The sequence below is a fragment of the Rhipicephalus microplus genome, unplaced genomic scaffold, assembly GCF_043290135.1.
Source record: "Rhipicephalus microplus isolate Deutch F79 unplaced genomic scaffold, USDA_Rmic scaffold_12, whole genome shotgun sequence".
In the NCBI taxonomy this organism is placed as follows: domain Eukaryota; kingdom Metazoa; phylum Arthropoda; class Arachnida; order Ixodida; family Ixodidae; genus Rhipicephalus; species Rhipicephalus microplus.
This window is the reverse complement of record NW_027464585.1, coordinates 15,770,881-15,792,385: the sequence shown is the minus strand read 5'-3', so window position 1 is coordinate 15,792,385 and position 21,505 is coordinate 15,770,881. Positions and strand designations below refer to the sequence as shown.

At 44.3% G+C, this 21,505-nt stretch overlaps 2 protein-coding genes across 3 annotated transcripts; one reads left to right on the top strand and one right to left on the bottom strand.

Annotated features, from left to right (window-relative positions):
• Nucleotides 1–8,334: 8,334 nt before the first annotated feature.
• Nucleotides 8,335–12,176, bottom strand: LOC142783786 (uncharacterized). Its single transcript, XM_075882362.1, has 9 exons — nt 11,845–12,176; nt 11,020–11,165; nt 10,827–10,943; nt 10,590–10,755; nt 9,309–9,452; nt 9,008–9,151; nt 8,870–8,919; nt 8,588–8,810; nt 8,335–8,504 (listed from the first exon to the last, which is right to left on the bottom strand). The coding sequence occupies exons 1-9, from the start codon at nt 12,032–12,034 to the stop codon at nt 8,383–8,385; spliced, it is 1,302 nt and encodes a 433-aa protein (XP_075738477.1). The 5' UTR covers nt 12,035–12,176; the 3' UTR covers nt 8,335–8,382.
• Nucleotides 12,177–12,257: 81 nt separating this feature from the next.
• On the top strand, nt 12,258–17,347 carry LOC142783785 (uncharacterized). Of its 2 annotated transcripts, XM_075882360.1 has the most exons (3): nt 12,258–13,746; nt 13,856–13,973; nt 14,076–17,347. In XM_075882360.1, the coding sequence occupies exons 1-3, from the start codon at nt 12,634–12,636 to the stop codon at nt 15,323–15,325; spliced, it is 2,481 nt and encodes an 826-aa protein (XP_075738475.1). In that variant the 5' UTR covers nt 12,258–12,633; the 3' UTR covers nt 15,326–17,347. The 2 variants fall into 2 exon arrangements, with proteins under 2 accessions (XP_075738475.1, XP_075738476.1); XM_075882361.1 differs by having other exon boundaries at nt 12,258–13,973; nt 14,076–14,282.
• Nucleotides 17,348–21,505: the final 4,158 nt, after the last annotated feature.

The following is a 21,505-nucleotide window of genomic DNA, read 5'->3' as shown; positions in this document are numbered from 1 at the left end:
CCAGTTGTGCATAGCCGCCGAATAAGCGAGGTGGCGTAGCACGAACGCGTGGATAATCCGGATCAGATTGTCCTCCCTGATTCCGCGGTGCCTGTTAGCGATTCTTTGAATCAGTCCAAGGGCGCTTTCGGTCTTGGAACAAATGCGTTTGACGGCGGCTCCATTGGCTCCGTTAGACTCGATAAACATTCCAAGGACCCTGATAGTGTCCACCCGCGGAACTGGGGAGCCGTTACCGGTGAATAACGTAATGTGGCTTTCCATTGCTGGCTTTCAGGACCGGTGAGAACCGCCTCTGGGCCTCTTCTTATACAGTAAGAGCTCGGACTTAGCGGGCGAGCACCTTAGCCCGGTGGGGATGAGATAGCGCTCCGTCACATCGATGGCCTCTTGCAAAGCACTCTCGACCTGACCCTCACATCCGCTGAGGCACCAGATGGTGATGTCGTCTGCGTAGATCGTGTGGTTAATGTTCGGGATTTTGTTCAAGGCCCTCGACAGGTTGATCATGCAGATATTGAACAGCGTCTGGGAGATCACCGCCCCCTGAGGTGTCCCTTTTGGCCCAAGGGTTATTTCGTGGGTCAAAAAATCGTCAATCTTCAGTCTTGTGGACCGTGACGAAAGGAAGGAGCGCACAAAATTGTACGCCCGCTTGCCGACATGAAACTCGGACAAGCTCTTGAGAATAAAGGCGTGTGATATGTTGTCAAAAGCCTTTTCTAAATCCAATTCAAGGATCGCCTTTGTGTCGTTGGAGCCGGAGTCAATGACCTGGTGCTTGATCAGCTTCATGGCGTCCTGAGTCGAGAGCCCCGACCGAAAGCCAATCATGTTGGGGGTATAGCATTCGTTAGACTCGAGGTGGTCAGTGAGGCGGTTGAGCATGGCGTGCTCGGCCACCTTCCCGACGCACGACGTCAATGAGATTGGCCTAAGATTCTCGATGCTCGGTGCCTTACCCGGCTTGGGTATCGGTACTGTGCAGGCCGCTTTCCAGCTCTTGAGAATGAGACCGCTGCGCCAGATTTTGTTGATCTTGTCTGTAAGAAACTCGATCGAGTCGTCGTCGAGGTGCTTGAGCATTTTGTTGGTTACCCCATCTGGCCCAGGGGCGGATCTGCTATTGAGGGATGCGAGAACCCGCTTGACCTCAGCCACGGTGAAGTCCTCATCCATCGATGGCGCGTCGCGCCCCTCGTAGTCGGAAAACTGGGGAGGTACCGGATCGTCCGTGGCCGTCAGGTACTTGTCTATGAGCTTCTCCGTGATCGCCTCATCTGGAGTTGAGTCGGTGGCCAAATGGATAGCTTTCGCCAAAGCTCTCTTCTGATTGGACTTGGTGTTGCCGTCGTGCAGTAGGTGTTTGAGGAGTCTCCAGCTTTTACCGGTCTTGAGTTGGCCCTCCATAGAATCACAGAGCTCATCCCATTGCTGCTTGCATAAGACCTTGCAATGATCTCCCACCGTTTTGTTGATTTCGGACATTTTCTTGCGCAGTCTTCTGTTATGGCGCTGAGTCTTCCATCTCGCGAGCAGTGCCTGCTTGGCTTCCAACAGATGCGCGAGCCTACTGTCCATCCTGTCCACCTCCAGATCGGTTGTCACCTCTTTGGTGGCGCTGGCCACATCTTCTTTTAACCCGTCGCACCAAGAGTCTAGGTCCGCATCCTGGGAAAGGGCGCGCTCGGAGCGGTTGGCTCGGAACAAGTCCCAGTCGATGAACTTAAAGGTCCTCGTCTTGTTGCGCGCAACCTCTATGAGCACTTCGATGATGCAATGATCGCTACCGAGGTCGATAGCTGTGCTGGTCCATTTGACGTTTTCCAGACTCTTGACAAAGGTGAGATCCGGGGTTGTATCTCGGCACACCGAGTTCCCTCTCCTGGTTGGGAAGTCCTTATTGGTTACCAGTGTCAGATCTTCCTCCGTTGCCGTGAGCCATATGTCTCTACCCTTCTTCGTATTGGTGAGGTAACCCCACGCCTGATGCTGGGCATTGAAGTCCCCCATGACGACAAGAGGTTGACAGCCGGCAAAATGCACGGCCTTCTTCAGAAGACCACCAGCCCTGGCTCTGTGTACGCTGGGTCTGCAGTAGACATTTAATATGAAAATACTGTTCCTTCGTAAGCACCGCTTAGGGGGGTCGACTAGGAGTTCCGTCATGACGTTCTCGACCCCATTGTCCGCTGGACCGAGGTCTCGCTGAATGCACGTGAACCTTTTACTGACCAGAGTGGCCACCCCCCTTCCCCCTTCAGTGGAAGCCACAGTGACGAAACCAGGGAGCCTGATGTGTGATGATGTGATCGTTTCTTGCAAGGTGATAACTTGGGGTTTATCCTTTATGCCTTTTAGGTATTGTCGCAGGGTCGCCCGTTTGCTGACGAACCCTGCGCAATTCCACTGCCACATTGTTATGACGTTAGTTTCGTTATCCATGTTTGGGCTTGGGGATGGGTTTCGAGAGGGCCGCCTGCAGGATGGCACCCTCTGTCGGCGGGGCAATGACGCTGTTCAAGTTTGGGACTGGTGTTGTCGATGTGCTTGGCAAAAATCCGTGGTGGGTCCCCTCCAGTCTAAGTATTCTCTCGCTGAGGGCGACCAGACCCAGCTTAGGGTGCGCGATCATTTCTTGTACTTGAGAGAGGCCTGACTGTATGTTGTATGCTGGACTGTATGTTGAATAGGAGACAAAAATTTTTTATCTCGAGAAAAACAGTTATATGTTTGAGGATGATATGCTCTAGTAGCTTACATGAAATGCTAGTGAGAGATATCGGCCGGTAATTTGAAACCAATGACTGTTCTCCTGATTTATGAATAGGTATTATTTTTGCAATCTTCCAGTAATCTGGCAGCTGGGATGAAGTAAGCGACTTTCGAAAGCTTAACCCAAGAAACTTGCTACACCATTCCGCATACCTCTTAAGGAACTCGTTAGGAATATCATCTGGACCACTCGATTTTTTAGGATCTAAGTTAAGAAGCAAGTTCAGTATTCTTGTATCTGTGACTTCTAGGTGATCGATGCTTGGCGAATCGAGGGATAATACTGGAGGAGTGGCATCATTATCAGTCGTGAACACTGATTGGAAAAAAATGTCGTATTCGTTAGCCTTTTCCGTTCTTTCCCCTGAATCCGTGTGCGACTGTGTATTATTGCTAGTGCGAAGGTATCTCCAAAATTTGGTTGGATTGCTTTTAATAAAGCTTGGAAGTGTAACACTAAAATAATATTGTCTGGCAGTTTTCTTTTTTTTGCTTAAACTCTGATTTTGCACACTGCAGCTTCTGTTGAATGGATGATTTACACTTATGCTTTTTCGCAGCCACACGCAACCTTTTTAACCTACGCTTGGCCTGGATAACCTCACGTGTTATCCAAGGAATATTCCCTGGAGCTTTCTTGTGTTTTTTTGGTATGAAGTTAGTGACACAGTACGTAACAGTAGATTTGAAACTTAGCCACAGTAGATTAGTATCACTGGATGCGTCAAAAGCTAGCTGCAAAAAGTTTTGAAACTCATGTGCGAGATGGGTTAATACGCTGCTATCGTCGGCTTTTTTGAAATCAATTACAGTTGATCCACGCTGCTCACATGCAATACTGGAGTCAAGCGGTAGCAAGCATATGACTATGTGATGGTCTGATATGCCGTCAACTACGTCAGTGCGAACACAGTCTTCCGGGAAGTGCTGACTAATCAGTATTAGATCTAATATGCTCTCGGCAGTGTTCTGTAAGCGGGTTGGAGATAACACGATTTGCTGAAGGCTGAAGTTCAATATTATGTTTATAAGAGCGTCTGAGGCAGATGATGTGTGGTTTAGCGTAGTCCAGTTAATGTCTGGGAGATTAAAATCTCCCATAAGCAGGACACGAGAGTTGCGAACATGACGCTGCATGAAGTCATGAACTGCAGTTATGCATTCGTGTCCGGATGACAGACCTCGATAAACGCAACCAACGAATATAGAAGTGCTATCGCAAAGAATCCGGCAAAAAATTGCCTCAGCATCTGTTACAGCTAGAAGCGATACATATGAATGGCATTTCTTTATGAGTAGAGCGACGCCCCCGCCACGAGAAGGTCTATCCTTACGGATAACGTTATAATTTGGAGGAACAACTTCACTATCGTATGTCTCGGAAGAAAGCCATGTTTCAGTGACACCTACTATATCAGGACTATTCTAGTAGAAGATTTTCGAGAGCATCTATTTTGTTTAGAACACTTCTTGCGTTAACATTCAATATAGTCAAGGCTTCGATTTTGCGTGTAGACGAGCTTGCCGAGTTTGCGGTCTTGATCGCACCTCGTCCTTTTTTTGGGCGAGAACCTTGTCGTTCTTTTCTTCCTCCCAGGTAAAGGCTTGGTTGTTAATGAACAATTTGTCAAACACTAACGACACCTTCTCCTTCTTTTCTCGATTTTCTTTGGCGCTGTTCCATAGCTTTCGCCCGATGTCTCGGATTCTAGGCGAAAAGTCTTCTCCGATTGAGAAGCTGGTGTTTTTCAGTTTGTATCCGCTTTTAAGTATGGATGATTTCTGCCTAAAATCTAGCAACTTGAAAATGACTGGTCTATTTTTGTTCCGTTCCGCTCGTCCTAGGCGGTGTATTCGTTCGATAGAAACTCGTTCAAGGCCGAGGGTGTCCTGAACAAGTCTTATTCACTGCTTGTTCAAGAATTTCACTCGTCTCTCCGTCAACTTCAGGTAGGCCATAAACAATTAAGTTCGATCGCCTACTTCTGTTTTCTAGGTTGTCGACCTTCCTTTCCAGCAATTCATATGCACGTTTCATGCTGACAAGCTCATCCTGACAGAGACTAACCTTCTTTTCGTGTCTTGATAAAGTGTCTAGCTTTTTATCAATATCGACAAGACGCTTTTCCTTGATGAACTTAATATCCGCGGCGATTTCTTTTAGTGCGCTTGCGATTTCATCTTGCACAGGTCCTGGGTTAGTCTCGATGTCTCCCACTAAGAGTAGTAATTTTCGCAAAAACATCCTAACACAACATGGCATACAAGAAAACCGTGGGCACGGTAGCACAAACAAAAAAGGTTCGTCATAGCGTATACATTTTTCGTATTTCTTCCTCACCTGCACAAGGAAGACGAATGGGTTATCAGACGTCTGCATGCCTGAAGTGCCACCGTGCCCAAGAAGCGTTGAGTGCGCTGCACGAGCTTTTGTAGGTGAGCTGGTGGGTGGTCCTGGGTGCTGATCATGCGCAGTCAGAATCGGGATGGGTAACGGCGAATGATGAGGCGACATCTCCGATGACGTGCAGGACGGGATTGTTGGCGCATGGTAGTACGCCAGACTGTGGGCCTTTTTCCGTAGTGCTCTCCCCGGATCGCAAGCTGCCCCCACCGGAGGTGAGAAGCAGGCCGAGGAAAAACTGCACAAGGAAGACGAACGGGTTATCAGGCGTCCGCATGCCTGAAGTGCCACCGTGCCCAAGAAGCGTCGAGTGCGCTGCACGAGCTTATGTAGGTGAGCTGGTGGGTGGTCCTAGGTGCTGATCATGCGCAGTCAGAATCAGGATGGGTAACGGCGAATGATGAGGCGACATCTCCGATGACGTGCAGGACGGGATTGTTGGCGCATGGTAGTACGCCAGACTGTGGGCCTGCGCCGTAGTGCTCTCCCCGGATCGCAAGCTGCCCCCACCGGAGGTGAGAAGCAGGCCGAGGAAAAACTGCACAAGGAAGACGAACGGGTTATCAGACGTCCGCATGCCTGAAGTGCCACCGTGCCACCGTATTGCCACCGTATTTCAATCTATGTCCATGTTCTACCACGAATGTGCAGCACTTCGCTTGCTTTTTTTTTTTATTTAAGATACCGCAGTTTGTTGCTGTTGTTCGCTAAGTCATACTTCATGAAGCCTTCTTTCATTGAACAATGAGCAAGCACCGGCGCACGTCACTCGGTTAGGTATAGGTTTGCTAGTTCCGAATCGGATCTTAATTTTACAATATATGCTGCACGAAAAAAGAAGCGCCTCTGCTACGAGTTTTCTTATTGCGATTGCATGAAATCACTTTTATGAGTATCTGTCGTTCCTTGAATGTAACTTTCCTTTAAACGAATCAAAACACCGACGTTTCACAATGTGAGAATGTTTTATGCAGCGGTATAAGACGCGGAAGAAAACAAATCTGCATTTAGTGAACTAGTCATCACCACAGTGTTCAATAAATGAAGTCTAAACATGGGCGTGGGCGAGGCGAGTGGTGCAAAAGGGGCACTTGACCCCCTCAAGCCACGCGAGCACTTGCTACTCGCTCTAGCGACACCAACACGACCCCCCCCCCCCCTCTCTCAGCCGTGATGCAAGTTGAAAGAAGGGTTTGTATCCCCCCTCAAGACAAAAGACAAAATCTTGTCGACGTTCATTTGTGCAGATGAGAGCAAATACAATATTTGCTCAGATGCACAGTTATTTCTCAAAAAATATTTTCCATGATGCACAACGTAATTCAACTTCAGTGCAACTTTCTGTGTCAGTCATACCAGATTTTCTTTACGTGTAGGTGAGAAAACAAGCACACCATGTTGTGGATAATGTAGAATATTTATTTCGGAACTAAAGAAACCTGGAAAACAGGCATTAAACGAGCAAACAAACCAACTGGGCCGAAAACAGTGTTTGTATAGAAATGTCGCTCATAAGCAAGATTTGCAGTGACTGTAGTTATCATGAATAAACAAAAGTTTATCGACAGTTAGCGGGTGCAAATTGGCTCTTCGAGATCGAAGGACAAGACCAGCCACAGAAAGGACTTTCACTTGGGGTGCTCGTGGCCGGGATACACAGCATTTTCTTAGCCAGGCACGAGAGCCACGGCAGCTCGTTCTGAGTGTCTTTCCAAAATTTCAGCGCGTCGTTTACCTGGGCGCAAGGGTTAACAATGTGTGACATTCTGGGTTGATCTCATTTGTCCAATGCTGTGGTGTATTGGAATGACGCCGGGCTAAGGACGTCAAAGCGTCACTGTTAGGGCGCTTGTCACGTTCAGTTTTCCTTATGACATCGCATCCTTTGATATGGCGACGCACCTGCGTCGCTAGAAATTCAAGTTTTGATGTGTTCTTCTGTGCTAGGTACTCTTCAACGGCATGTAGGTTTTGGAATCTGGGATCAAGAAGTGGTGCCGTGACCATAGCATCGGTAAGGGGAAACTTGTGTTCAAACCTCTGCAACATATCTCTGTCTTCATTTCTTGCACGTCGCTGCTTCCTGATGTGTCTTTCAAAGAAGTGAGAAGCTCGCTTCTAATGACTATGAGCACATTGAACGTGCTGGATTTTCGCTGCGAAAGCAGCTCCACTGCGAACTTAAATTGCCTCAGAAATTTTACAACTTCTTCACTAAGATACTAGTCTTCAATGCCCAGAAATGGGTGCCCTAGCCTAGCCAGCAACCTTCTAAGTGCAGCCTTATTGGCTTGGAGGCTCTCGAACATCGCCAATATGCTATGCCACCTGGTAGGCGTGTCAAGCTTCATGGTGACTGCTCCTCCCCGTGCCACTGGAGCGGCGTTGAATGAGTGTTCACTGTTTTGATAGCCTTCGTCAAGTACTGATCGTTTTTGTCGTGTTCGAGCGTTTCCGCAGTGCTTACCAACGATTGTACTGTGGCATTCAGTTCAGAGTCCGCAATCTCTTGAAGCTCGGAAGCTCGATAATGCACAGTCTTCACAATTTCATGACAGTTGATCAAACAAGCTGTGAAGTTCTGGGACGCTTCCGAATCTGTCCTTGATGACCAAATTATGCAAGGCATGCCCTATACATAAGTGATGTTCTGTGCGAGCAAGAGCCGCTGCGCGCCTAATGTTGAAACCAGCGTCCGTAACTGCGTACACTTGTTTTTCTTCCATACCAAACTCTTCTATGCACCTTTGAAATTCATTCATTATTGCAGTGCCTGTGTGCCTTTGATTCATATGCCTGGTGCTTAGAGTCAACGATACAAGCTCGAAGTTCTCTGATATAAAAACAGCAACCACAACCCAGGCAAAAATCTTTTCCAAGTGGAACCACTTGAAGTGGATTATTGAACCTGGATTTGAAGTGGAACCACTTGACAAGTGGAACCACTTCAAATGGTTCCACTTGTCAAGTGGTTCCACTTCAAATCCAGGTTCCACTTCAAGTGGTTCCACTTGGCAAGTGGTTCCACTTCAAATCCCGGTTAAATAATCCACTTCAAGCGGTCCCACTTGGCAAGTGGGACCACCTGTCTATATCTACTTGTCAAGTGGTCACAGGAACCGCTTGAGCACTTCAGTGAAAACTGTAAACAGATATTAGTTTTAATAATTTATTACTTTACATGAGTGGTATACTTCAAGCATTTAGTTTTCTTTCTTCTTGTTGCGCCGGATGTCCTGTATTTTCTGCGACAAAATTGTCGACAAGTTATCCACTGTTTCTTTAACAGGAACACCCTTGCACGAGCCCCAATGTGTCACAGTGTCTGCAAAAAAAAAAAAAGACAGAAATTAAAACAGGCATGGGAGTCGCATAATTATTTACAGCACAAATCTACCACACCCTTACCAATAATCAAAGCAACCTTGTCTGGGCTCAGCTGTTTCCGCACTACCGCAGTAGGATTTTTGTAATCCTTGGGGGCTAGCTTCCCCCCATAGCTGCGTTCTGCCAATCCTTCACGGCCCCATATGGCTTGGGCCATGTCCTTTACCACAAGGGAAGGTTTCTTGTGGCCCAATATTTTCTCGGCTTGCTGGCTCCCGATGACTAGACCATTTTTCACATGATACTGCAAGTCAAAGCAAGCTGATTAGAAAAGAAATGAAGAGAGCACAGCGATCCACTTACCTTGCCACCACCAATTTCTGTGAATGGAACATCGGTGGCCTTTGAGTCAGCTGCCGATGAAAAATAATAAGTGAAGTTGAGAATTACATCAAAATGATAGCCTTGACACAATGATATTCAAAGCTTTTGAGCTTCTACCTGTGGGCAGTGGCTCTCCAGAAGGCTTGCATTGGCTCTGCAGGCTTCCTGTAGATGTGTCGACACATGATGCCAGCGACGTTGCTGTGGGAGCTGGGTGTGATTTCTCAGCTTGAACTTCTCTGCGCTCAGTCTCCGGAAAATCTGTACACAGTAGAGAAAAAGTAGAAGCAAAACAATTTACTGAGGCTGTTATCAAGATACAACTCTTTATTATCTAGTGAAAAGGCTGAAGGTTTAGCTTTTTGACCAGCAAGAAAGTTTCATAACATTAACATTCATGCAGGTGAGCATACTTCACCTGCAGGGGACTGCTGTGTCTGCTGTGCTTTCTTAGGAGGCGGGGCACTTTCGCTTGCCAGTGTTCCTCGAAGCTGCGAGGCACTTTTGCTAGTAAGTGTCTCTCGAGGCTGCCAGACATTTCCCCCTTGTAGCATTTCTACAACTGAAAAGATAAAAAAAAATTATAAAGATTTGCCAGTAATACTATGAATCAATATAAAAGCCTATAAAGTAAGGTGTTGCACTATCAGCTTCAAATTAAAAGTGAACAGTGGAAAGCATTAGAAATGATAGTCATCCAGTCAGCACCGTTAACAGATGCGCAATGCTCCAGTTTGGTAGCACTGTGCATTTCCATAGTGATGACAGGGCAGCACGCACTGTGCCACTGCTCATGCTTTGCACAGTTTGCATTTCATTCGATGCTGATAGTACATGCCACAACAATCTGAGAAAAGTGTGCATTTGGATAAATTAGTGTTAATGACCCATTCGACATAATCATTTCATCAGATGTACAGGGCTAGAAGAAAGCCAACAGTTGTCTTTGGCTAACCTCCCTGTCCTTCCTCCTTCAATCCTCCTCCTCCTCAACAGTTGTCTTAGCTTATCTTGTCTTTATTTTTACGCTGAAATAATTAGTTGTTGGGGTCTAACATCCCCAAACCACTATATGATTATGAGGACCGCCGTAGTGGAGGGCTCAGGTAATTTAGACCACCTGGGGTTCTTTAATGTGCACCTATCTAAGCAAACATGCTTCAATCATTTTCGCCTCCATGAAAAATGCGGCCCCCAAGGCTGAGATTCAATCCCGTGACCTGCGGGTGAGCGGCAGAGTGCCTTATCCACTAGACCACTGTGACAGGTTGCATTCTACACTGAACAAAACCATGACAATGCAGTTTGTCATAACTGAATTTAAATGGCTATACTCAAGGCGAGTTGTATCACTGTGTAGATTTAATTACAAACCGTTCATGTTTATGGGTGTGCGGTGTCAAAAAAAAAGTTATATAAATCAAAGTAAACAAAAGCTAGGAAGACACTGATTTGTTTGACAAATTATTCAGTTAATATTGCGTTAATTATCTGCTCCTGACATATATTTATACAGCAACATACATTATCTTGCACTTTGACATCAGCTAAACCTGTCCGGTAATGACCTTTTTGACGTCACATTTCACGATACTCTGTGGAAATTCAGGTAACACACACCACTGAAACCTTTTAGATTCTACCAAAGCCACATTTGACAACAAAGATATAGCAATCTAACAAACTGCGGTACACTTACTCATTGAAAGCTTGCAATCCATACTGTCCAATCTTTCATTCATGGCAGCAACTGTCTGTCTCAGTTCATTCCGCTCCCTCAGCGCTTTTTCGTAAGGCTCCTGCCAAGTATATTTCTTCAATTTTTTCTGGTTATGGCCGGTGATCTCGTGCCTTTTTGAAGATGACTGAGTACAACGAATAGTAAGGAGTTGAAAAAGATTGAATAAATTCGAGAAGTGTACATTTTAATGCTTACTTGAGACTCTCGGGCAGCTTTATTTTTTTCTAGCGCACTTGAGGCATGCTGACTCAGTATGCTCTCATAAGCAGCGCTTTTGGATGCTGCCTGACTTTGTTTGAGTTTTTTGTGTGCCTGCAGAAAGAAATGAAAACAAATAAGCAATGTTCGACTGAAACATGGCAAACGTTTAGAGCACTTAGTGTAGTACCTCTTTTGCAGTCAGTGTGCTGTTTGCTGCTGGCTGCTGTAAGTCGAGGTCGATAAGCTCTTCTTCATGCTCAATGTCTGAAGCATTTATTACAGGCCGCGGAAGACGCTTGTTGCTTCTTTGCTTATGCAACTCTTCTTCCGAGTCTGTTATGCACAAATATAAAGTCAAAATGCGTCAATATTAGATTGGAAAAGCTGCAGGCGATGATAACATGGGCACACACACATACACTCAAAGAAAGGTAAGAGTAAAGTGGGCTCCTTTTTGTCCCACAACAATAATTGTCGTCTTGCGTCATTCTTGTTGCATTATCGCCGCGCGCCCAGCACTCTACGGTCACGAACGGCGCGCGTTGTCAGCGTGACGTATATCGTTACTGGCAGGAAAGAGGGCAGTGCCGCGTTTTCAAGAAAGGCAGCGCAAGCAGGCCAGATGAAGATTATTTCTACTTCTTTAGTGTGTGCTTAACAGTTCTGCACCACTGAGAAAAGCAAATTTGTTCAGCATAGGTATTACATTTAACACAAAGGCAACAAGCTAGAGCATCGAAATTTCTGCATGGTATATATGTGTTGGTTAATACCGTGCGGCCGGCAAAAGCTGTTTAGCAAATATGATGACTCCCAACAGTAATCCCTCAAGCAGAGAAGCATAACAATTACGAATAGCATTATTTGTAGACCACACGACTATAAGCAAGTGGGAGCATATGCTCCTCGATTGCTCATGTGATATATCAAACAATGTGATATGTGCGATGCGTTTGGCATGACGCTACTTATGGTGTCAAACCGCAATAAATTGCTAGCTTCATTTACTTACCTGCCAGCAGCAGGATTCTACAGGTGTACGATCCTGTAATATCCGGGTCTTCGTCGATCCAGAGTGTGGTATACACTTTGGTTTTGTTAAAATCGTCCTTGTTTACCGGGTGGAAGCCCTTGATATTGTGGACGGGTACTACGTACTCTTTCTGATCAAAGCTATTTAAAAACCGCACTAATGCGTACATATTGCTCACACGTACGCCGTGTTATGGCTGTGCACCACGAGAAAAACGTGCCTGAGTCGTTAGCACTACACTGACTACACACAACGACAGTAACAACGGACGAAGGCATGCACGGTCACAGGGCACGGGCAGGTGTATAGTGTACTAGATTAGTACACTATAGGCAGGTGTACAGTGGTTCTATGCTTCGGCCATGGCTTGGCTAAAAACGAAGCCAATAACTCGGCCGCTAAATAAACGTTTTGTACGTCAAAACAACAGGCGTTGGTCAAAATATCAATTGCCATTATTTTACTCAAATAAACAAAACACATAAAACAGTATCTTGTAAGCATTTATAATAACTACTTTGATATTTGAAGAAGTCAGTAAGCCAGGATTGAATAACTCTGATGGTAAGCCAGTCTCAACTGTTTGTACAGTCAAGCCGCGCCAAGCCATGCCATGAAGCATGTGAATGTCAGACGTCTTTTGTCACATGTGCGTCGACGTCGTAAACAACGTTTGATTGCCTATTAACTGTCTTATTATTCGTTCTTCATTTGAACCTCTTTGGACCACTTTAGCGTGCCCATCAGAAGCAAGCTGTGACAGGCGTGATGAGCACGAGTAAAAATAACCGCAAGCGATATCTAGAACCCGATGCGTGGAATGATCGTTTGCCGAAATCTACGCATTATGAAGTAAGAAAGAATGCTACCGCGCGTTCAACACCGCCTGCTATGGACGTCGGTTCAGAACATGTGGTCACAAGTGCGTCTGAATCCTCGGACGATGATGAAGCATCCGTGTCAGTCGAGGACATTGGACGAGAAAACAACATCGTAGGAGAAGAGTCGGCTGGCGACTGCGACACCGACGATGAATTGTCAGATCAACTCTCAAATGCGACGGAGCCGTCTGATGCTCTGCCAAGCTCCAACTTCTTTCGGTTGGAGTTTGCGCGCCCGCTTGGCAACGCAAACACCTTGTCTGTAGGGGATGCCCTCGTGCTTGTAATGGACTTCGCAATTAAGCATGGTTTGTCGTGGACTGCCATTGAAGACCTGTTAAAATTATGTAATAATATTTTAGGAACGAATCTGCTTCCAAACAGCAAGTACCTGTTCAGAAAGTTCACTGCAACTTCACCACAAGATATGAAGTTCTACTTTTACTGCCCGTTTTGCAATCGGCTGCTGGCCAAGACAGGTGGTAGCTTAAGTGAACGCAATAGTCTGACTGGTATGTGCTGTGGAAAGGGCTACACCGGCCGGAAGTTGACAGCAGATGGCTCCTTTTTTGTTGGCTTGCCATTAAAAAAGCAAATTTCATCCGTGCTCGCTGATGATGGTTTGAGAGAAGACCTTTACAAATCATTAAATGAAAAAAAAGACACAGAAAATGCTAGTGTGTCAGATGTGACTGATGGTGCCTTCTATCTGACCCAGCGAAAAAAGCTTGGTTGCCAGAAAGATGACATCACATTAACTGTCAGTGCAGATGGAAGCCCTGTATTTAAATCAACTAACTACTCCATTTGGCCTGTACATCTGACTGTGAATGAGCTTCCACCACACAGACGGTGGAGCAACATCATTTGTGCGCTCTTGTGGTATGGTACCAAACATCCAGACATGACATTAGTTCTCGAGGCATTCGCCGAACAAATGAACGAACTCTCTACTGAAGGAATCTGCTGGAATGTGAATGGTCGACAAGTGCATTCAAAGGTATCCTGTGTCTCCTTAAAATATTGCACCTATTCAGTTTTGTTTTACTCACGCAGTTACATAGATGTAGTGCTAGGAATGCAAATGACAGCCTTCTCGAACTTTCTAGGTGTACTGCATAACTGCTGTTGCTGATGCACCAGCCCGGGCTTCCATGCAGAACGTCCTACAGTTCAATGGCTATTATGGCTGTTCCTGGTGCCTACATCCTGGAGAATTCATTGAAGGTATAATAATATCTACCTTTTTGCTGGTTATATGTGTTTATGAGTGTCACCTGTTATTTGTGTTCTGCCAAAGCTACATAAGTCTCGTCTTAACTTCTGCAGGATGTGTGAAGTACCCTGTTGGTTCAACTTTTGAAGACAGGACTGCAGCTAGCATGTTGACTGACATGCAAATGGCAGCGAAAATGAAGCGCTCTATCAAAGGGGTGAAGGGGCCATCACCTCTCCTCAACGTTCCTGGATTTGACATTGTCTGGAGCTTTCGCCCTGATTACATGCATGCTGTGTTGCTTGGAGTTGTACGCCAAGTCACAGAACTGTGGTTTTCAGACACAGGAAGGGCATGTTATATTGGGTCTTCTCGGACATTAAGGGAAGCAGATGAGCGTCTCCTAAGCCAGAGACCTCCAGTGTGCTTTAATAGAACACCGAGATCTCTTAAGCTTCGAAAGTATTGGAAGGCATCTGAGTGGGAGTCTTGGCTCCTCTTCTACAGCCTTCCATGTCTGAAAGGCATCCTGCCAGCTCAGTTTCTGGAGCACTTTGCTCTCCTGGTGTCTTCAGTGTATACCCTGTTAAAGAGTCATGTGACATCACAAGAAATTGACGACTGTACATTAGAAATAACAAAGTTTGTTGTCATGACCGAATGTAATTATGAGAAAGCACAGATGACTTCTAATATGCACACACTGCTGCATTTGCCAAAGAGTGTGCTACTGCATGGACCACTTTGGGCTATCTCATGCTTCGAATTCGAAAGCAACATGGGTAACCTAGTAAGACTTGTGTCTTCATCAAACGGTATCCCTTTTCAAATCTTGTCACGAATTCTTCTAATGAGCAATTTTAATCAGCTTCTATCTATGGCATCAGAAGAAGTTAAGGAACTTTGTTTGCACACAAAAAAAAAGTGCATGGGAGTAAAACTGCTTGGAAAACCACAGGTGCCTTCACATGACCTAATGGAATTCGTAAATGGCAAAATCACTGGTGTGCAAAGGATTGAAGAGCATAGTCGCATCTGTGTGAATGGATGCATCATGCATACTGATAATTACAATCCAGGGTCAAGAAAAAGAGACTCAACTGCAGGGAAATTAGGAGATGACTATGTGAAAATAGAGAATATATTCAATGTCTGTAAAGTCGATGGAAGCTCTGAGATTTTCATTGTCTCTCACAATTACCAAGTGAAGAGTTTTGAAGGAGTAAGCCACCTAAAAGTAGCACGCAAATGTGCTTCAAAAGCTATTCATTCAATTTCAAGGTCTCTTCGTCCATGCATATACCTTAATTTGAATGGGACAATGTTTTTTGCGGAGTTGTGCAATCGCTATGGATCATTTTAGTGAAACAGTGATGATTCTCATTCTATCTTATGTTCACTCCCAATCATCTAAATTTTATCCATGTTACTTTTGCTGCTTATTCTGTAGAGTCCACATTTTCTCACTGTTCACTGTTAGCTCACTGTTAGTCTTTCCTAAACCTCTTTTTTTAGCTGTTTCGATGCTGTGAACTTCTTTTACAGCTGTCTCTACGACATTCAAGTTGTAGTTCCTCACACATCTGTCTGACTTCCTTTTTATCGATCAACCTCGTCAGCTCAACCAGTGTTTTTTTTTTTTTTTCAGATCTTGAGTTGGTCATGTCACGTGCTTCTCTTTGCTTTTTCAATCATTTGTGGTTTTTGAGCTTTCAGTTCTTGCCTTAGTGCTTTACCTCCAACTTCAAGTGCTGCTTCAGAAACCATTATTGTTACAATTTTATTCATTCCCTCAATGTTGATATTTTCTTGTCTTAAAGCACTGTATTTCTATCGAAGCATTGTATTTTACCTAATCTCTATTTTTACTCTGACTTTATTAGGGTTGGCCGTTCTGGCAACTTGCTTAGCTGAAAGTGGTACATTTGCTTAAAGTGACAGTCTGAATTTCTGAGAAACCTCATTTTGGCAATTTTTTCAGAATGTGTAGCACAATGCTCTGTTAAATCCACTTTTCTTTCTTCACATTTACACTACAGCTACTTTTAATAACATCCCCTAACTTTCCTTGGCATGATTGTCTGTTAGATAATCAAATCCTTACATGTACATAAAAAGAAAACAAACCCTTACATGTAAAGTTATTTGCTCTTTTAGAGGGACCGACAACAGACTTTTTCAACCGAGTTTCTTCTGGCTCAACAGAAAGCTTATCTTTCATAGTGTTCGTAGCTGCAGTAATTAACCCCAAAAGCACGTATTTTATCAGAGGTATTTTTCAATCTGAAAGGCTCCGAACACAAATGTGCCTTTTCGTCCAGTAACACTGAAAATTGATAGCGATTCCAGTAGCCCTTCTAGCTATTTGTGCATGCTGTCCTTGTGCTTTCGCGGGAGTTTCTGCAACTATATTTAACCACATTTATTCTGAGCTTTACAACTATTTTTAAAAATAACAAGTCATTACATTGACACGATGTGGCTTTATACAGCTTCGCTGTGTTGTGCCACATTGCATGCACGCCTGCACCCAAGGTTTTTGAACCTGTGCCGTGGAGAACTTGTCCTTTGTCGTTACTCTCTCGACACACAAGCCAAGCCTAGTCACTGAAAATGTCATTGCGCATATGTGCAGCCGTGCCGAGTAGCAGTACACGTTATTTCCAAGACAAAATGTAGGTAGAAAAACCACGCTGCTCCAAAATCTTGGCGACCTGTAAGCTGAGTACACGGTTTCATGAGCATGCATAGAAGTTGCTCAAGACGTGCTAACGAGCATGGGATCATTACGTCACGCGAAAGCAGCACCACTTTAATGCGTACTACTAATGCAGGCCGGTATGGATATTTTTATGGATTAATATATTTTACTATAAAGAAGCCAACAATATTTCAATACTAACAAGAAAAATTTCTGACCGCATACACTAATCAACTTTCATGTGACAGGGCACATCGAATAATTTTAAGTTTTTGCTACCGGATGTGCTACAGGTCATTTTTTGCAATCTTTATTAACGAAATAAAGGCATAAATTCACTTCTCATGAGAAAAACAGGGTTGGTTTGAGTCACTATGAGGATCATTCTTTCCATTCGTGCAGTAACCTCATTTCATGTTCTGGGCAGTTGTTGGTCCCTATGAAGGTTGTCACTTATGTGTAGACATAAGTTCAACTGTTTATTATTTTGCTTAATGGAGTACTAGGCTTAAAGCCTCATAAGTACCAATTTCACATATATTTATGCTATTACTTGGGTAAATTGTGTATGTATTTATTTACGTCTGTCCCTTTTTACGTTTGTTCCTTTTCCTTAATTATTGAAGCATAACTGAACCAAATATTAAACTGCTTGGCACAAAGTGGAACCTGTTATGGTACAAACTAGTAGTACTGTCTTAATATTCACTTGAAAACTTGTGAGACATATCACTTATTAGAAGCTGTTTCATAGCAAGTGAAACTTGAATGCATGAAGAATCAATTCAGCACATTACACTATAAGTAGCAAGGAAGCAGGACTACTTGTGAGACAACTTTGAATGTTTGAATGTTTATTTTCATATTCTATGTACATATTCTATGTACAGATAACAAACACTTGTTGGACCTATAGCCAAAGGCTAGTGGAAGGTCCAAATAAAGAATACATATAAAGATTTCCTAGCAAAGCAGCGAGAAGAGAAAAGAAAAAACTGTGGTAATTTTCCAGTATACAAAATATTCAAGATTATTTGAAAATCCATAGTAAATCAATTCAACCAACAAGGAATATACATTACAGTACCAAAGAACAAAGTATACGGGCTACATACAGATGCAATGAGAAGATACAGTGCCATTGATCAAGAAACTATGTCGTACAAAAATCTATACATTTGAATCAGTAAGCAATAAGATGACTATAGGTGACCTGTAAAATACGTACCCTATGAGAACATAGAGATATGGCCATATGTTACCTAATAATACACACTATCGCGTGTCAGTAATTGCATAGAAAGAGCAGTAACCAAATAAGTATAAAATTCACTACCTTGAACCATACTAACAACATTTCCATAATTTACTGTGTCTGTAACAAAGAAAGAAAATATTGTTTCAAGGCTTTAGGGAACTTTATGGCAATGGAACCTGTTGTGTCTCCGCTCAAAGCAAGAGGGACCATTTGACAGCAAGTGGTCTCTCTTGTGGTCTGTCAATGGAATCCACTTGCTCTGAAGTGGCACCACTTGGCAGCAAGTGGGACCTCTTGAGAGACCACTTGACAGCAAGTGGGGCCATTTAAGGGACCACTTGGCAGCAAGTGGTACCACTTGAGAGACCACTTGACAGCAAGTGGGACCACTTGAGAGACCACTTGGCAGCAAGTGGGGCCACTTAAAGGACCACTTGGCAGCAAGTGGGACCACTTGAGAGACCACTTGACAGCAAGTGGGACCACTTGAGAGACCACTTGACAGCAAGTGGGACCACTTGAGAGACCACTTGACAGCAAGTGGAACCACTTTAAAGACCACTTGGCAGCAAGTGGAACCACTTGAAATCCCACTTCAAATTTTCGCCTGGGAAGTATTAAAAACCTGCTGAAAATAACCTAAACGAGGATTATCACAAGAAATATTCTGTTGTCATTTAATCATTCATGGTTGACACCTCTCTCCACAACCAAGTTAGGCACATTTTCGTGTTCAGTACGTCGAGTATAAATTCTAAATCTCATGCTTGTTTCAAGGCATGGTATGAGCGGAACACAAACACTTGGCAGCAGGGACAGAATACGACGGGGACGCTTATTGCTGTTGTTTTCCTAGGTGCTCGAGGCGTGCCGTTGCTGACTATCGGCGTTGATAGCGGAGCGTGCTGCATTCAGCGCCTTGCGGGAGTGCAGCGCTGACCAACCGGCTACGTTTTTGCGCCCGGTACCATACCACGTGGCATCGGCCACCCCTGGCCCTTCAAAAAGACAGTGGCAACGCCTCCCTCGATCACTTGGCAGCAGGGACAGCATATGACGGGCACGCTTATTGCTGTTGTTTTCCCAGGTTAGGCATTTGCCCTTCTGTTTTGTATAGTTCATTCGCTATCCTAGCGCTGTCTCTGTTGCCTTTTTTTTTTCAAAGTTCGTACTTGTTTTGCCCGCTGTTAAATCTGTAACTGGCCTTTAATCATGGGTGCTGAGTTCGCTGACTTCGAACGCGACATTCGGAAAGAAGTCGGAGAGTTAAACAAAAGCCTTGAATACATGAACAAAGACTACGAAAATATAAAACAAGAGTGCGCTGAAATTAGAAAGGGAAACAACGCTGCTCTTAGGGCGTCCCAAGAGGCAGTGCAATGTGAGATAGACCGTTTGAGAAAGTTAGTGCACGAAAATTCCACGCGCCTAACTGCTCAGGATCAATACTCTCGGAACAAAAATATAGAAATTAAAGGGATCCCACGTACCCCTAATGAAAAAAAACCTTGTGCAATTGCTTGCCAAAGTTAGTGATGCCTTGGGGGAGCCAATAAGTGAACAAGACATAGAAATATGCCACAGTTTGCCAGCGAGGAGTGCAGCTTCGCAAAGTAACACGGCACCAGGCCCAAGTGTTGCAAAGAACAACGAGGTACGCCCTCATGCAAGCACTGTTCCCGATCGGGGTAGCAAAGCAGGCAGTGACGCCCCCCTGAACGAAAACATTGTGATTGTTTTCAATCGCCGAGCTAAGAGGGATGTCATCGTTGAGAAAGCACGGAGAACACGATTCACAGCTGAGGAACTATGATTCACAACTAAACAGTCTGTTTTCGTAAATGAGCATCTTTGTCCCCAACTGAAAAAATTGCTGGGTATGACGATTGCTCGGAAACGGGAAATGAGCTGGCGCTTCGCATGGGCAAGTGGTGGCAAAATATTTGCGCGTGAAACGGAAACATCTCGTGCAGTTCAAATCACATGTGAAGCCGACTTGCACAAGATGCGCGCGGCCACTTCAAGCAGCCGTGGCGCATCTAGCATGCCGTAAGCTTATCTGATTAGCGCTTTTCGTTTTTGCGGCGCGACCTTTTTTTTCTTTTTCTTTTTTTCCTTTTGTTAAGATGGCGATATTACCACGTGATATCTATATACCTTACACTAGTGGATATTGCAGTATCATGCACTTAAATGCTCGCTCAGCTCGCAACAAGCACGATGATATAACTACGTTTCTCGACGAATTCTCGTTTAAATTCGGTATCATCATGATTTCTGAAACTTGGTACATGTGCGATGACGAGGTACTATGCTTGCCAACGTATAAATCGTTCTTTCTAAACAGACCCTCTCGTCGAGGGGGAGGTGTGTTGCAACTAATTGCTGACAATTTAGTTTGCAGCCTTCTCTCAGACTTTTCAGCGATTACACCATACTATGAGGCATTATCGCTAGCATGTCACAAGTATGTATATGTGGTAGTTTATCGTCCACCTGATGGAAAAAAAGAAGCGTTTTTTCGATTTCTTGAAATCTGCTTATGTATGGGTGCACTAACAAGTTGCACATTATCATAGGGGGCGACTGCAACATTAACCTTCTGCAGCAAACTGAAACCTCTGGTAACTTCAAACTACTACTTGATTCCTTTGCGTGTGCTAATATTATTACTGAACCTACACGTGTCACTTCATATACTGAAAGCCTTATCGACTTATTACAAATGACATAAGTGATTCAACCGTATCTGGAACTGTTATTGCCAATATTAGTGATCACTACCCTATATACATGTTTCAAAATCGCAACGAGTATATTAATCGTGCAAAAGTGTCAGCTCCAGAATCATACAAAATACAGGAAATTAGTAACAAAACATTAGACACTTTCAGGCGTCAAATTGCCCAGATTTGTTGGGATCCTGTCTATAAATCAGTTAACGCTAATGAGGCATATGAAAAATTTATGTGCCTGTTAACTCTTTCAAGCACAGAATTTGGGTTTGCTTCAGATTTTGAATTTTAATGCAAAATTATGATAAAAGGTCACAAATAACACATTGCACGCACGAAAAAAAAATTACGACATTTAACAAAGTTCCCAGAAGGTGGTCACCACTGATGACCACCGTGCCGGAAGGGTCTATGTTTCGCACATATGCAACAACTGGTCGTTTTCAATGTAGCAGCATACTTTGCGCTGTGCACAGAGGGAGTCACTTCTTGTGGAATTCTGAAAAACAGTTTTTTTCTTTCCGAAGGCAGAGTGGCACGTTGCATGTTTGACACATCCAAATGGTTCGAGATGGGTGTGCCTTTGTGCTACAGTTCGCGCACCTTCGTGGTGAACACCTTGTTGGTTGATGGTTGGACGCTGTTGTACGCATGGCGAAGTCCACAAAGGGTTTGAATTTCTTCAGTTCGGCCCCTGCGCCGACAGATGACTTACGTTTATCTATAGGATCTAGAAGAGCTTCGGCAGTCATCTGTCGGACTAAGCTTCTTCTAAAGTCCTTCAAGGTCATTTTTTCGGAACCAGCATGTTCCCGAAAAATGATGAATGCGTTGACAACACTGCAATCA

Bases quoted from the DNA above. Each gene is read 5' to 3' on its own strand.
- LOC142783786 (XM_075882362.1), bottom strand. From the start codon at position 12,034: ATGTACGCATTAGTGCGGTTTTTAAATAGCTTTGATCAGAAAGAGTAC. The intron at 11,166-11,844 runs GTAAGTAAATGA...TGTGCATAACAG, and splicing joins TAGAATCCTGCTGCTGGCAG to ACTCGGAAGAAGAGTTGCAT. The intron at 8,811-8,869 runs GTAAGTGGATCG...TTTGACTTGCAG, and splicing joins CAGAAATTGGTGGTGGCAAG to TATCATGTGAAAAATGGTCT.
- LOC142783785 (XM_075882360.1), top strand. From the start codon at position 12,634: ATGAGCACGAGTAAAAATAACCGCAAGCGATATCTAGAACCCGATGCG. The intron at 13,747-13,855 runs GTATCCTGTGTC...CGAACTTTCTAG, and splicing joins GTCGACAAGTGCATTCAAAG to GTGTACTGCATAACTGCTGT. The intron at 13,974-14,075 runs GTATAATAATAT...TAACTTCTGCAG, and splicing joins TCCTGGAGAATTCATTGAAG to GATGTGTGAAGTACCCTGTT.